The 16,560-nt window shown below is 41.1% G+C and overlaps 1 protein-coding gene across 9 annotated transcripts in view; it reads right to left on the bottom strand.

Moving 5' to 3' along the window:
• Positions 1–16,560, bottom strand: part of ZNF277 (zinc finger protein 277) — a 148,930-nt gene that overhangs the window by 70,434 nt on the left and 61,936 nt on the right. For 5 of the 9 annotated variants that reach the window (XM_089329394.1, XM_089329396.1, XM_008258389.5 and 2 more), the window contains exon 2: positions 3,607–3,804. In XM_089329394.1, coding sequence (XP_089185520.1) covers positions 3,607–3,665 — 59 coding nt within the window. In that variant the 5' untranslated portion in view covers positions 3,666–3,804. Of the gene's footprint in view, positions 1–3,606; positions 3,809–16,560 lie in introns of all 9 variants that reach the window. The other 4 variants (XM_089329398.1, XM_008258387.5, XM_089329395.1 and 1 more) reach the window with 1 other exon arrangement.

The following is a 16,560-nucleotide window of genomic DNA, read 5'->3' on the forward strand; positions in this document are numbered from 1 at the left end:
GAGAGAATGGTCCAACATGGGAAGTGAGATACACAGCAGACCCATAGAATGGCAAATGTCCTAACAGCACTCTGGCCTCATAATCAGCCCTTAAGGCATGTGGATCCGGCTGAAATGCCCATGAGAGTATTTCAGGCATGGAAAGCCAAGACACTCTGGGGGAAAAAAAAACCTAAATGAAAGATCTCCACGAGTGAGATCCCAGTGGAAAGAATGGGTCATCAAAGAAGGAGGTACCTTTCTCTGAAGGGAGGAGAGAACTTCCACTTTGACCATGGCCTTCTCTAAAAATGATCAGAGTCAGTGAACTCAGGGGGCTTCCATAGCCTTGGCAACTCATGACAAGAGCCTAGGGTGATTACTGATGCCATAAACAAGAGTGTCTACAACAGGAGTCACTGTGCACTTACTCCTCACGTAGGATCTTTGTCCTTAGTGTGCTGTACATTGAGATCTAATGCTATAACTAGTACTCAAACAGTATTTTTCACTTTATGTTTCTGTGTGGGAGCAAACTGTTGAAATCTTTACTTAATGTATGCTAAACTGATCTTCTGTATATAAAGAGAAATGAAAATGAATCTTGATGTGAATGGAAGGGGAGAGGGAGTGGATAAAGGGAGGGTTGTGGGTTGGAGGGACGTTATGGGGGGGAAGCCATTGTAATCAATATTCTGTACTTTGGAAATTTATATTCATTAAATAAAAGTTAAAAAAAAAAGATTTCCACAAATAGTATAAAAAGAAACTTTCTCAACAGTTTTTTTATTTCAATTTCTGCTATGACCCACTGTTCATTCAGGAGCATGCTGTTCAGCCTCCATGTGCTTGCATATGTTGTAGATATGCATATGTTGAGTTGTTGATCTCCAGCTTCATTCCATTGTGGTCAGAGAAGATGCATGGTATGATTTCGAATCCCTTGAATTTGCTGAGTTTCTTTATGCCCTGGCCTGCAGTCTATCCTACAGAAAGTTCCACGCACTGGTGAGAAGAATGTGTATTCTGTATCTTTAGGATGAAAAGTTCTGTAGATATCCATTAGGTCCATATGGTCTATAGTGTCGATTAATTCTGCTGTTTCCTTGCTGATTTTCTGTCTGGTTGATCTGTCCATTGCTGAAAGTCAGGTATTGAAGTCCCCCACTACTACTGTATGGGAGTCTTTGTCTCTTTAGATCCATCAACATTTCTTTTAAATAGCCAGGCGCCCTGTAATTAGGTGTGTGTACATTTATGATAGTCACATCTTCCTTAGTCATTGCTCAGTGCCCTTGTTTCTTTTAACAGTTTTGTCTGATATTAAGATGGCTACACAGCTCTCTTTTGGTTTCTGTAAGCATGGAATATCTTTTTCCATCCTTTCACTTTCAGTCTGCATGTACCTTTGTTGGTGAGATGTGTTTCTTGTAGGCAGCAAATAGATGGGTTTTGTATTTTTTCAACTTAGCCAATCTGTATCTTTTAACTGGAGAGTTGAGGCCATTTAAATTCAATGGGACTACTGATAAGTAATGAATTGGCCTTGCCATTTTTCCATAAGTATTTCTATTGCTTACTTTGGATTGCCTTTTGTACCTTTACTGGGAGATTTTCTGCCTTCACCTTCTTTCCTAATGATGATCATGTTTCTGTTTCTGTGTGCAGCACATCTTTAAGCATCTTTTGTAATGATGGACGAGTGGTGACAAATTCTTTCAATTTCTGCTCTCATGTTCATCTCCTCTCATCCAAGGGAGCCAATGCCTGGGTGTTAGTTCCAGTGGGTGCAATATTTATCCTGCCACAAGGATCCATGCAGTCCTCGGTGTGAGCACAGATCCTGCAGCAATGACCCTCAACAGGGAATCAGGGAGCACCCAGCATGTGGAGCCACCCACAGTGACTGCCCTAAGTCTCATCCACACCCTGCATCCTCACACGCAGCCACAGTGTTGCCACAGTCCTAGCACACAAGGTTCCCACAGTCACAAGCACCCAGCCTCCTGTCAATTCCCCCAGCCAGACTTAGGTGTCTCCTCTCGGTTGGTTATTCGACGCGCAGGTACAAGCTGGCACAGCTGTTACGTATGTCCAAAATGGCACCTTCCTGCTCTTGGCTAGTTACAAGACATTAGTGCCAGCTGGTCAGGAAGAGAGAAATGTACAGGAAGAGAGAAGTGTACCCCCCTTTCTTCCCCTCTAGGTTGCCAGGTAATGCTGTCCCTCACAGGGCTACAAGCCAGACTCATACCAGGATCTTCCCGTAGGTTTATTGCCAGTGGCTTGGGTTGCTGCAGTCTGGTCTCACCTCACACTCCAGAGCTGGTGCTGAGGCTCTCGGCTGCTGGAGTCCTGAATTGTGCATGTACACGCACTCCACATAGATCCACAGTGTCTTTCTAATTTGTAAGGAGCTTCCTCTGATGTTTTCTTTTTCTTTTTTTTTACAGGCAGAGTGGACAGTGAGAGAGAGAGACAGAGAGAAAGGTCTTCCTTTGCCGTTGGTTCACCCTCCAATGGCCGCCGTGGCCAGCGCGCTGCGGCCGGCGTACTGCGCTGATCCGATGGCAGGAGCCAGGTACTTATCCTGGTCTCCCATGGGGTGCAGGGCCCAAGTACTTTTCTAACTATTCCCTGAGACTGCACTGTCTCCATGTTTTTCTAAACTATCTTCCCCTAGACTAGAGCAGTAAGTTCCCTCCCCATTCTGCCATCTTGGTGCCAGGGCAGGTGTTATCTGCTCCATTTCTGATCCAGCTCCCTGCTAATGGTCTGAGAAAATCAGAAGATGGTGCAAGTATTTGGGCAACCCTCATGGGAGACCTGGATGAAGCTCTTGGCTTCTGGCTTTGGCCTGGCTCAGCACTGGCTGTTGTAGCCAGATGGGGAGTGAACCAGTGGATGAAAGATCTCTTCTTTCATGCTCTCCTCTCTCTAACGCTTTCAAAATAAATAAATAAATCTTAAAAATAGAAAAATTCCTGCAGGTCCACTGTGTATAGTTTTCAAGCACTAGGTTCTATATGTTTTTTGTATTGCTGTTGTTGTTGTTTTAATCTTCCCTGGCACATCTTGGTTACTGATCTCAACAGATATCTATTCTTCTATGGCTTTTGCTTCTTGAGTGATACAGTTTTTTATTTGTTGTTTTCAGTCTTATCACAGTACTTTTAAACTTTTAACAAAATCCTTTTGGCTTGAAAGGCTCTGAGGATCCGTGTTCTTAATCACTGCCTCCTGGGTGGCCTGTTACCAAATCTATTTTGGCCTTCTGGAAGGACTCATTCAGAATGTCTTTGGCTTAAAAAATGAAAAGAACATTAATCTCATAGAAGTCAACAATCTCATGAATTGTGGCAAAAGGACTGTTATCTACTTTGGAAAGCTGGACCATTTCCAGATGTGGAAATAGTGACATTATCAAATACAACATACACATTCAAGAGAAAAAGAGTGAGAAAGTTTTTTAAAAAGTACAGTATGCAATGGAGCACAATTTTTTTTAAAGTCTAAGGAGAAGTTTGAGAAAAAATAGTATTTTCATATTTGTATAGGGATATAGGTCATGCCATTCCTCTGATGAACATGGAATTTAATTCTTAAATGGACAGAAACAAAACTTACCTTTGGAAATCAGCAACCAACTTGACATCAGCTATGACAATCTTATGCTCAATAATCATGTGTTTCAGAAGTTTGTCTTGTTCAGCCACAGGAAAATGTTCTTCACAGAAAATACAAGGCACAGATGGAGAACCTTTTAAAATGGTGGTGCCACCTGGACTTTCTGGCAGGGAAAGCGGCTCCAGGATACAATCCTTACTGTCTGTGAGAAAGAGAGGAAAAAAGAAAAAAAAGAAAAAGCAAAATTGAAATCAACTCTTAGAAAGATGATTCCTCAACTCCTACACTGAAAGAATCCTGAAGATATTTGTACATTTCCAGAAAGAAAAATACATAGTGTCAGAGAGTAGGATGCTTTATTATCATTTTAAACAGCTTCTGCAACCCAGAGGCAGGGAGTATCGCAAAGCAGCTCAAACTCCCCGTTTGCTTGCCTGAATGGGGGAAATCCATTTGTCAGGGCAGCTGTTCAAGCCTTCTCCTTGGACACTGGCCAATGGCAGCAATTCCGGGGGTACTTGGGAGGGGGAAGGCTGCAACATGCTGGGTTGGGCTCTAAGGCCCAATTGTGACCTATGACTGAGAGACAACACACGGAGGGAAATAAATGGTATATACTGAGGAGACAGATGATGCCAGGCCAATTTTTTTATGATGTTTCTTGTTGCACCTGCAAACCCTTTGCTGTTTCAGATTATTTGTCATGCACAAAGAAGACAGCTCTCACATCAGACTGACACAGCATATGCTGGGTGGTCCAGGTGGCAAATTCCTATGTTGATATATGTCTATCATTTGTTCATTACACAATTATATATTGCAATTCCAACTTTTATGAAACATTACAGGGTCAACACTAGATACGTGTGGGAATCGTATTTTCTGGCTGTAATATTCCTTTTCTTAATATCACCTACAGTATCTAAGACTTGAAATGTATCAAGTCTATGATTCTGATTTCAGGTCTTCAAACTACAGTGAGTTGTGTCATGAGTCCTCTTTTGTCTGCCAGGGTGGAAGCCTGGACCTTTCACCTTTTTCAGTCTGTTACGTAGACAGTAACCAGGAAAATGGGGTAAAGCCTCTGGCATTTGCAAAGGCACAGGGAATCTTCTTCAGAAAGGCAGACAGCTATTCTACAGACAACAGTCTTTGCAATTAAGACCAGATCTCCTGACAAATTTCATTTCTTTTCATTTATTTTACCCTATCATATTAAGGTATCCATAATTGAATAATTAATTGAATGAGCTACCCATATACTGATGACAATGGCCTAGGAATGAGATAGGTGACACCAGAGGACAGCATGTATTCATTCAACAAAAACCAACTGAGTATCTGCTGGCTACTCATCTTTTTCTGTACCATGTTGCAAGACATAATCCTTACCAACAAGGTTAGAGTGCTCACAATTATTTGAAGGCACTAATAAGTTAAAAGGGTAAAGATATAGAGGTAGAGAATGCACAGGTTTATGTGAGCAGGAGGATGGGTAAGACACCTAACTGAGCTATACAAAATAAATACTATATATATAATATATATATAGTATAACTAGTATGCAAAAAAAATGCAAAATCAAACTGTTCATCTTTGTTTCTAAAACTACTTATCAGTACCAGACCAGAGAAGGTGAAAACAGTAGCATATACATGACATCAGGGAGAATACACAAGCACTTTAGCAGAAGTCATTTCAACCAACTCTGTGTTTCCTCTATACATAGGTTCACTGTTGTTTTTGAATTATGTTTACAGAAGTTACTTTGAATTTGTGTGTATTCTGCCAGTGTTCTGTAGTCTCCTCGCTACCACTCCCATGATGATTCTTGTACAAAGCTCAGTGGCCCACATGCTCCAAAAATCAACAAAGCACAGTTAATCTCTACCATTGTCTACTTTTTCCCCCAAGGCTTTACTTCTTTGGTTATTTTCCTTCCCTGTTGTATGTCTAATGCCCAGCTTCTGGTTTTTTTTTTTTTTCCTTATAAATTATTGCAAAGAGAATGGACCTAAATGTTTGCATATTCTAGAGTTAAATTGTTTAGGGTCACTGCAAAAGTATAGGGGAACAAAATCATGAATATGCAACTTCCATGCCTGAGGAACATATGGCTTGGGAGGTATTCAGTTGTATTTGGGAGGTCAAGTAACTGTGTATTTCAGAAAATAAAAATTTTGGGGTCCACCCTTGTGGTATAGTAGGTTAAGCCTCCATAAGCAATGCTGGCATTTCATATGGGCCCTGGTTTGTATCCTGGCTACTTCACTTCCAATCCAGCTCCCTGCTAGTGCTCCTGGAAAAGCAGCTGAAGATGGCCCAAGTCCTTAGGTCCCTGTACCTATGAAAGACCCAGATGGAGTTTAATGCTCCTGGTTTTTGTCTAGCCCACTCTTGGCCATTGTGCCACTTGGGGAGTGACCAGCAAGTGGGAAATCTTTCTTTCTGTCTCTCCTATCTCTGTTTTTCAAATAAATAAAAATTTTAATATAATATTTTTAAGCAACAAGATTTCTTTAAAAAGACTTATTTATTTATTTGAAAGGAAGAGTTACAGAGAGGCAGAGGCAGAGAGAGAGAGAGAGATCTTCCATCCACTGGTTCACTCCCTAAATGGCTGCAATGGCTGGAGATGGGCCAATCCAAAGCCAGGAGCCAGGAGCTTCTTCCAGGTCTCCCATGTGGGTGCAGGGGCCCAAGCATTTGGATAACCTTCTAATGCTTTCCCAGGTCATAACAGATAGCAGTACTGGAAGTGGAGAGCTGGGTCTCAAAGCAGCACCTGCACTCCATCCTCTTTGTTACAGTACAGGTCCCCTAAGCAACAAGATGTTGTAGTTTTCTGACTCCCTAGCCATTTAGCACTTTGCTCAAAACTGCAATTGTACCCACAATATAATTTGTTTACTGTGGGGAGCAACCCGGACTAGACTAAGTTACTGGAATTAAGACTTATTCTATGCATCTGCTCTCCCACAATATGGCGCTGAGAAGGGAGAAACAGCTTCTACGCAGCTGCCTCCAGTTCAACCAATAAACTGTAGGACCTGCTCCTGATTGGAGGAGAGCAGCGTACTCGGCGTGTGGGTAGCAGAGTTGGGATTGGTGGAAAAGGACTATAAAGGAGGAGAGAGACAGCATGCACCAGGAACACCTAAAGGGAACATCTATCTGAAGGAACACCTGTGCAGCCCCCAAGAGAGCCGGCCGGCGGTGTACCGCTCCCCCGCGGAAGTGGGGAAAGTGGCTAGGGGGAACCGCCCTTCCACAGAGGCGGAAGGGTCGGTAGCCAACCCGGGAAGAACCAGCAGCAAACCCGGGGAGGGCCGAGCAGACAAAAGAACAGCGCAGGGTCCTGTGTCGTTCCTCCACGAAGACGGGGAGCGACAGTTTACCTATTTGTTTCCCTTCTCTAGATTGTTAGGTTTTAGAAAGGAAGGTGAGTACCACACAGGGGAGGTACTTGATAACCCCCCACCAGGATTAGCACCATCATTGTGCATTTATGTTGCGCCATGCATTGTTAATCACTTCACACATAAAGTGTTAACTCACTTAGCACCGCATTAACCCTGTGAAAGTTACACTTAAGAAAGAACTCAGGCACTGAAGTGACCTGCTCCAAACAGCTGTAGGGGGTCAGGATTTGAATCTAAGCAGTTTGGCTTAACCTGTACACAGTATTAAGGATTTTAGATCTTTTCCTAAGGAAGTAGAGCCATTTCTATGGTTTAAACTGATATGAAGAGACTGGATTAGAAACAGGCAAGTCTCAAGATGGGGAGACCAATAGGGAGACTACTGCAGATGTAGAAGTCTGAGGGCTTATCTGAGGCAGCAACATTAGCAGTGATTAATGAGGAGGATAAGGGACTAAGGACGGAGAGGCTACAGGAGATTAAACTGACAGTCCTTGATTACTGATGGGCCAAAGGAAGTGTTTTGGCTGAGAGAGTGCCAGTGGACAATCTAGGAAAACATGTAGAGAAGGTGTGTTTCTTTCTTTCTTTCTTTCTTTCTTTTTTTTAAATGGGAGGAAGGATAATGAGTTTTGGATACAGCCAACTGATTTGCTCAGAAGATAGACATTCCTTTTACAGCTGGCAGACAATGGCAGTGGAGATTAGTGTCTCATGTGAAGCATTCATACAATTCTTTTCATTCAGGTTCTTCTATAGCTTGACTCACTCCACTTCTCCATGTCCAATAAGGGCCAATATCTGTGTTTAATTAATTATTTATATGTACAGCTCTATTACTATGTTAGGCTATGAACCCCCTCAAGGTCAAGAACAAAGTTTTATTTATTTTATATCTGTTATATGGACTACAATGCCTGGAATGGATCTGGTATCTGATAAACGATTATTGAATGAAGACATGAAAGAATGAAAATGGAACAGTAATTGGAGTTTTAACTTTAACTTAGCTTCTAGGAAAAGTCTATTTCAGAGAATTTTCTCTGCCTGGAATTGTGGGTGGTCCAGCTATATTCATGGCTAGACTGTTAGTGCTTGGGCCGTGTTGTAATGGGTCCACTGGTAGTTAACAATCAATGGTGTAAAAATTACACTAAGTCCTAAAATAACAATAAACATTTCTGAGTGTTAACAAAAGGATTTTTCCCTAGACAGGAATCTTTCACTTTTTTTTCACTCTTCATGTAAGGATAGTCTTCAGTAAATAAGGACCAAGTGGGATGCTGAATCCACTCTAATCACTCCAGAGAGTGTTTACATAGCATAGACTTGAAGCTTGAATATATATTTAATTTAGAGCAGTGATTTTCAAATCTCTGGGTTTCACCATGTGTAAAGCACATAAAAAATATTGGACCTTACTGTACTGAAGAAATGCAATTTTTACCAAGCAGCAGCACCTAAATTTCTATGTGGAAATCAAGGATTTACAGGGTGATCACCTGGGGATTGTGAACATCATTACTATCTATGACTGTGTGTGTGTAGGGGACACATGGCACTGTGGCGTAGCAGGTAAAACTGCCGTCTGAGATGACGGTGAGTCCTGGCTAAGCCACTTTCTATCCAGCTCCCTACTGGTGTGCCTGGGAGGATAGTGGAAGACAGTCTAAATGCTTGGGCCCCTGTGCGGAGATCTGGAGGAAGCTCCTGGCTTTGGCCTAGCCTGCCCTGTCTGATGCGGCCATTGGGGAGTGAACCAGCAGATGGAAGACCTTTCTCTGTGTGTCTCTCCCTTTCTGTGATTCCGCTTCTCAAATAAACAAAAAAAAAATCTTAAAAACAAACAAAAATAGACAGTGTGGGTATCCTGAACTCATGGAAAAGGACATAAATTAGGTGACAGGGCCTTGTGGCAAAGCTTGATAGTATTCTGTTCTAAAAAAGAGTCCCCAAAATACTAAATGCTGGGCCAGCAGATATAACTAGGATTTTTCTAGTAAATTATTTCCAGCTGTCACCACATGTACGTGTTTATATATCTCACCACATGGCAAAAAGACAGTAGATGCAGAAGTATATAATCCTTGCCACAGGCACCGTGAACCCTAACAAGCAAAAGGAAGTAAATCACATCTAGCTCCTTTCAGCAAAGAGGCGAAGCTGCTTGGAAACTCTGCTTTGGCCCAAATTCACTTTGCATATGTGTTACAAATTAACAGCAACAAATTATCTGCTCTACTTCTCACTTCCAACAGCAACTCTGCTCAAATGAACTATAAAAATATATCCCTAGGAAGCGGAATTTTTGAGGAGGTTCTTTGATGAGTATTAACAGTTTGACTGTAGGTAAAAACCTTCAAAATGTTCAACTATTATTCTAAGACAATGCTCCTCAAAGGTTAATGTGCACATGCATCACCTGGTGATTTCTGAAACAATGTGGATCCGATCTGGTAGGTGTGGTGGCACTGGAAATGCACTCACTGTTCAGTCAGATCTCATGTCGAAATGAGGGTAACTGTGCTCTGACACTGCTATTTCGCTGAAGCTAAGCCACCCCCCACCCCGGCTGCTGGGTCAATGACAAAAGAATGATATGCAACATAGATATGGAACTCCAAAAGCTCAATAGCAAAAAACCAAATAACTAAATGTTAAAAATGGGCAAAGGACTTGAATAGACATTTCTCTGAAGAAGACATACTCATGGGCCAACACGTATATGGAAAAGTGCTCAAAATAACTAATCAGGGAAATGGAAGCCAAAACCACAATACTACCTGAGACCTGCTAAGATGGCCATTTTAAAACAAAGAGAGAAAACACAAGTGTTGGTGAGGATGTGGAAAAAATGGAACCTTTGTGCACTCTAGGTAGGAATGTAAAGTGGTCCAGCTGTTGCTATTGCCAAAAGGATGGGGGTTCTATAAAACATTAAAAACAGAATTATCATATATGATCTAGCCATCCTAGGTCTGATTACTTATCCAAAAAAAATGAACACAGGATCTCAAAGAGATATTTGCACTCCTATGTTCACTGAGACATAACTCACAACAGCCAAGAAGCTGAAACAGCAGATGAACAGATAAAGACAAGGTGGTACATAAACACTATGAATACTTTTCAGTAATTTAAAAAAAGGGCATAATCAATTACACACAAGGGCATAATCCACCACACTCCAGATCTGGATTATATACAGACTAAACCTCCAGACTCTTATACCGTGTCCAGTGCATGTCTTGTGGAATGCCTTGCAACGCTGGTGACCCAGGCTTTGGCCAACAAAGGCTAAGCCTGACTCATCACTAACTTCTTTGCAATATGAGGACCAACATCCAGACCTCTCCAAGGATTCTCTAATTCTCCCTCTTTCCCTGGCCCACTGACCTTATTTTCTTCCATCTTAGTGTGTGATACATGTTAAGTGTAGGACAAATATGAAATAATGTACAATTATTCATATGGTCAATATATTGACAGTAGCCATAACTGCATGTGCCTTACCAGTTCGACCCAACAGCTGACTACAAGTGAAATGGGGTATACTTAGGTCATTGAGCACTCAGTGAAGCCCATGCAGCTCATAGCTAAATTAATGTGTGAATCATTAATAAAGCTTGACATTGGGGAAAGGCTCAAATTGTGTAGATGACCTGTTTCTTACAAACAGAATCTGCTCATGATAGGTATCTAAAGTAGTCAAATTCACTGAAGCAGAAAGCAGAATGGGGGTTACTGGGGCTAGGGGGGAGGGGAAATGGAGAAATGCTGTTCAATGGGTATAAATTTTCTATTACACAAGGTGAAAACTTCTAGAAATCTGCTATACAAAAATGAGCATGGGCTGGTGCTGTGGCATAGAGGATAAAACCACTGGTTCCTGCACTGGCATCCCATATTGGTCCCGGTTTGAGTTCTGGCTGCTGCACTTTTGATCTGGCTCTCTGCTAATGCACCTGGGAAAGCAGAAGTACTTGGGCCCCTGTACTCACGTGGGAGACCTGGAAGAAGTTCTTGAATCCTGGCTTCTGATTTGTCTAGTTCTGGCTGTTGTGGCTATTTGGGGTATTTACTCTCTCTTTCTGTAACTCTACCTTTCAAATAAATCTTAAAAAAACAAAAACCACGAGAAGATGGTTAATATTACTGTTCTATACAGTTAACAGCTTAAGGGAATAGATTTCATGTTCTATGTTTTTTAACTACAATAAAAAAATGGAGAAGACTCAAGTGACTAATTCAAGAAATTATGGTTTCCAAAACTCCTATTAACCAATCTGGACCAAGTTACATAACCTTTCTAATCTTGTTTCAAAACTTAATCACACTACTCACCCGGTAAGAGTTGTTCTAAGAGTTAAATGAAGAAGCTAATGTGAAACACATGGGTGCCCTCCACAGTGAATAAAGGGTTAGCTCCTATTATTTTCTCTGATGATAATGAGATCAGCTGTATATTTGAGGATGAATATAGTATCGTCTGCACCACGTATTAGGAATTCCTGCTAATTATTTCAAGATACATGTGCAAGGGCCCCAAAACAGATTTAAAGGATCAAATCATGTGAGTGGAGCCTAAGCTTCTAAAAAAGAGTAAGTCTACTTCTCAACTCCCCTTTAAGTCTGGATTATACTATTGAATTCAAAAGCTTTTGCATTCCCTTGATCCTTTTGCTGTTTCTGTAGCACATCATAATAAGAGACAAAGGTGAACACACAATATTTTTGACACAGAAATGTGGAAAATTGATAGCATCAGTTTTTCTGAGCATATAAGGGTATTTAAAAAGTTAATAAAAATGGAATTAAAATTTTACTTTGGTGTAATTTTTTCACAATATATGGAAAATACACATTATGAAAAACAATACATAACCTTCAAATTTTTTTCTGCACGGAAGTAAATTCACACTTTAAATTCCATTTTTTCAAAGTTTTTGAAGTATCATCTTGTAAAAGTTCCACCTATACTGCAGACAAGGGTTTACATAGAAGTAGAAATGATTTAGAACTACCAGTATGGAGAATTTAACTGAGATACAACAAGATAAAAGCCAAACAACTGATCACAGAAAAATCCTAAAGGTCTTGCCTTAGTTCTAGCGATACATGTACTTATGCTTTGATAACAGACTTATTCTGTGGTTAAAAGAAACTTTCTTACAATACATGCTATATTCTAGGTTTTCAAAACACAAGAACATATGTAAGATGTTTTTTAAAGATTTGGTTTATTTGAGAGGTAGAGTTACAGACACAGAAAGGAACAGAGAGGTCTTGCATCTGCTGGTTCACTCCCACAATGGCCGCAATGGTTAGAGCTGGGCAGATCCAAAGCTAGGAGCCAGAAACTTCTTCTGGGTCTTGCACATGGGTGCAGGGGCCCAACCACTTGGGCCATCTTCTACTGGTTTCTTAGGCCATAGTAGAGAGCTGCATTGGCAGAGGAGCAGCCAGGACACAAACTGGCGTCCTTATGGGATGCTGGCACCATAGGCGGAGGCTTAACCTGCTACACCACAGTGCTGGCCCCCAATAATAAGAATTTTTTTTTAAAGATTTACTTATTTATTTGAAAGTCAAGAGTCAGAGAGAGAAGGAAAGGCAGACAGTAAGATCTTCTATCTGATGGTTTGCTCCCCAGTTGGTCGCAAAGACCAGAGCTGTGCCGATCCAAAGCCAGGGGGCCCAAGGACTTGGGCCATCATCTACTGCTTTCCCAGGCCATGGTAGAGAGCTGGATTGGAAGTGGAGCAGCCAGGACTTGAACCGCAGGCAGCAGCTTTTCCCATTATGCCATAGTGCTGGCCCCCAATAAAATTCTTAAAGCAAATATTTTAGAACCATCTAACCTACTGCTATCTAACAGCACTGTCTGTGATGAAACAAACATTCTGTATTTACTATGTCCAATAATGGTGGCCATTAGGCACATGTGGCTACTGAGCATATAAAATGTGGAAAGTGAAAAAGGAGATTTGACTTAATTAACTTAAAATTGAATAACATCATGTGGCTACTGATCACGTAGCAAGGCAAATCTAATTACTGATGTGCTTAACCTGGAGTCAATGGGCAATCCACAGGTTTCTGGAGGTTTGTATGAAACTATGTCCAACATTATGTAGACACAGAATTTTCAGGGAAGAAAATTCCTCAAGGGTTCTAGGATCCAAGAAAGGTAAAACATAATGCATCCTGTTTCTTATTTTTTTCTATCATTGGGTCTACTATTTTTATTTACAATGCATATAAGAATAATGTCCTTTTACTGGGGTTTTGATTTAAATAATTTATTAAAGTAATCACCATTCTGAAGTAGTGTGTAAATTATCTCACTAGGCAGCCAGAGCTGAAGGAATCAGCCCAAAAATAGAAAAGGCAAAAAGTACATAGGGTATAATACGGAAACCACTGAGAAATCCCTTTCGTAGGACTATTTTTTTTTTTAAACTTTGATCATCACAGTGTCTGACGTGTCTTTTAAAGTTACTCCTTTGGACTACTGTTTCTGGAAGCAAAACATTATATAAAAACAGCAATTCACTAATTGCTATAATTTTCTATAATTTGTTATAATTAATAGGAGGGAGTTCTCTAACTATTGGGGATACATATTCTGCAGTCTCTTAACAGGGTCAGATTATGCCATCCTGCCTACAATAAAGATTGAGAAAAGGCAATATGTTCTTCCACACAGAGTAAAAAAAAATCTTGCTTCTCAAAGACTCCTTTTTACATTCTCATTCTATGAAGAAATTTATGTTTTAGGTGTTTATGTAGCATCTTTTATGGAGAAAGGAAGAGACATACAGAGAAGGTATCTTCCATCAGTTGGTTCACTCCCCAAATGGCCACAAGAGCCTGAGCTGAAGGCACGAGTCAGGAGCTTCTTCTGAATTCCCACAAAAAGCTCTTGGGCCATCTTCCACTGCATTCCCCAGGAACAAGAGCAGGGAACTGGATCAGAAGTGGAGCAGCAGGAACTCAAACCAGAATCCTTACGGGGTGCTGGTGTTACAAGTGGTTACCTGCTATGCCACAACACTGCCTCTGATGACTTTTTTTTTGAAGATTTATTTATTTATTTATTTATTTGAAAGGCAAAGTTACAGAGAAGCAGAGGCAGAGAGAAAGAAGTCTTCCATCCGCTGGTTCCCTCTCTCAAACAGCTGCAAAAGCCAGAGCTGGGCTGATCTGAAGTCAGGAGCCTGGAGCTTCTTCCAGGTCTTTCACACAGGTGCAGTGTCCCAAGGACTTGGGCTATCTTCCACTGTCCCTCCCAGGCCACAGCAGAGAGCTGAATCAGAAGTGGAGCAACCGGGACCTGAACCGGTGCCCGTATGGGATGCCGGCACTGCAGGTGGTGGCTTCACCCGCTACGCCACAGCACTAGCCCACTCTGATCACTTCTAATGAGTCTGTTTAAACAAGCATTAGCAATACCAAAGATAAGTCAGGTAAAAACATGTGGCAACTATCCTACTGTAACACTGAAGCTACTAACATGTTCAATCTTTTTTTTTTCTTAAAGTTATAGCAGGAGTTAGATTGCAAGTAGAGTCTGGACTCAATCCCAGGTACTCTGACAAAGGATGCAGGCATGTCAAGTGGTACCTTAACTCACTGTGCCACAATGTTCAATCTTTGTGGAAATATTCAATCATTTCTTATACTCCTCGAAGACAGTGTAGTCATTAAATTCCCACAGGATGGGCTAGGAAGATGGGTTTTTTTTAGGTCTTTTTAGTCTAGAAAATTCTCAAAGAGCTCAGGTCTGAGTAAAAAAATAAACTAGTTGCATGTGAGCAACAACTCATTTAGTAGACTACAGGTAGACTTTGTAGAAAAGGGTTGATGTCACAATCATGCGTGGGTAGACTACATGGCTACGGAGACAACTCTGATCAAGGTCCTTGCCCACTACACTCAAAAAGCACTGCAGGATCCCAAATTTTGGCTGCTACCCTGCTTTTATGCAGCTTTTCTTAGTTTCAAAATTACCAAATGGTGAAAATGTTGTGATCAGGTTTCCTTTCTCAGACAACTCTGGTAAGCTGAAAAGAGTAGGCAATTAAGTAGTATATGGGTTTCATTTCTTGATTATAGATTACATGTGTTTTTGGCTTATACATGATACCTTCTTACCTTAAACCACTCCATAAAGAGAAATTAGTGGTATAGGCAATGTGGAAGGAACAGCTGTTTGAAATTTTTATAAATTCCTGACATTTTTAGAGAAATATAAATCCTGGGGAGAAAGTAAATGGGCAAAGATAAATCTTTCCTGGAGCTGGCATTGTGGTGCAGCAGATTAAGGTGCTGCTTGCACTGCCAGTATCCCATATCTGAGTGCCAATTCGAGTACCAGGTGCTCTGCTTCTGATTCAGCTTCTTGCTAATGTGCCTGGGAAGGCAGTGAAGATGACCTAAGTATTTGGGCCCATGCCACCTATGTGGGAAACCAGGATGGAGTTCCTGGTTCTCAGCTTTGGCCTGGTTGAGATCTACCTGTTGCGACCGTCTGGGAATGAATCAGTGGTTAGAAGACTGATTTCTCTTTCTTTCTGTCACTTTGCCTTTCTTTCAAGTAAATAAATAAATCTTTTAAAAATCATTAATATTATAAATGATTTATTTATAGATTTAAATCAGACAAGATTTCTACTGTTAAAAATGTCTTAAAACATACTGTTAATTATATTCATTTCTCTAGAAACATTTTCAGTAACTCTAGTTTACTGTCAATGAGAGATTTAGAATCTACAAGGAATGAAATGAAGGATGATGAGCCATACTCTGTTAAATGACTGCATTAATCTTTCACATCAATTATAATTTATTTCCTGTAATACTCCTACTTCATACTATGAAAGATACTTTGCAACATTCAATTAAGGCCAGGGCTAGGGATGTTGAGGCTCTATGTGGAATTTGAGGCTGGGTATATATTTCATTGTAAGAAGTAATGGGTATAGTATAGGGCCGGCACTGTGGCATAGCAGGTAAAGCCTTGTCTGGGGTGCCGACATCCCATATGTGTGTCAGTTTAAGTCCCAGCTATTGCACTTCAGATTCGGCTCCCTGCTAATGCACCTGGGAAAAACAGTGGAAGATGGCCCAAATGCTTAGCCATTGCACCCACGGGGGTGACCCAGAAGAAGCTCCTGGCTCCTGGCTTCAGACCAGCCAGGCTCCATTGTGGCTATTTGGGGAGTGAAGTAGCAGATGGAAGATTCTCTCTGTCTCTTTTTCTCTGTAACCCTGCCCTTCAAATAAACAAATCTTCAAGTAATGGGTATTCATGGGAACTTATTTCTACCAGTAAAAGGCAAACTGATTCTCAATGATAAAGTTGAAAATAATCCAAACAGGGGGCTGGTGCCGTGGCACAGTAGGTTACTCCTCAGCCTGAGGCGCCCACATCCCATATGGGCCCTGGTTCTAGACCTGGCTGTTCCTCTTCTAATCCGGCTCTCTGCTATGGCCTGGGAAAGCAGTAAAAGATGGCCCAACTCCTTGG

The sequence above is a fragment of the Oryctolagus cuniculus genome, chromosome 3 (assembly GCF_051225735.1).
Source record: "Oryctolagus cuniculus isolate XC-2025 breed Fujian yellow rabbit chromosome 3, ASM5122573v1, whole genome shotgun sequence".
Lineage (NCBI taxonomy): Eukaryota > Metazoa > Chordata > Mammalia > Lagomorpha > Leporidae > Oryctolagus > Oryctolagus cuniculus.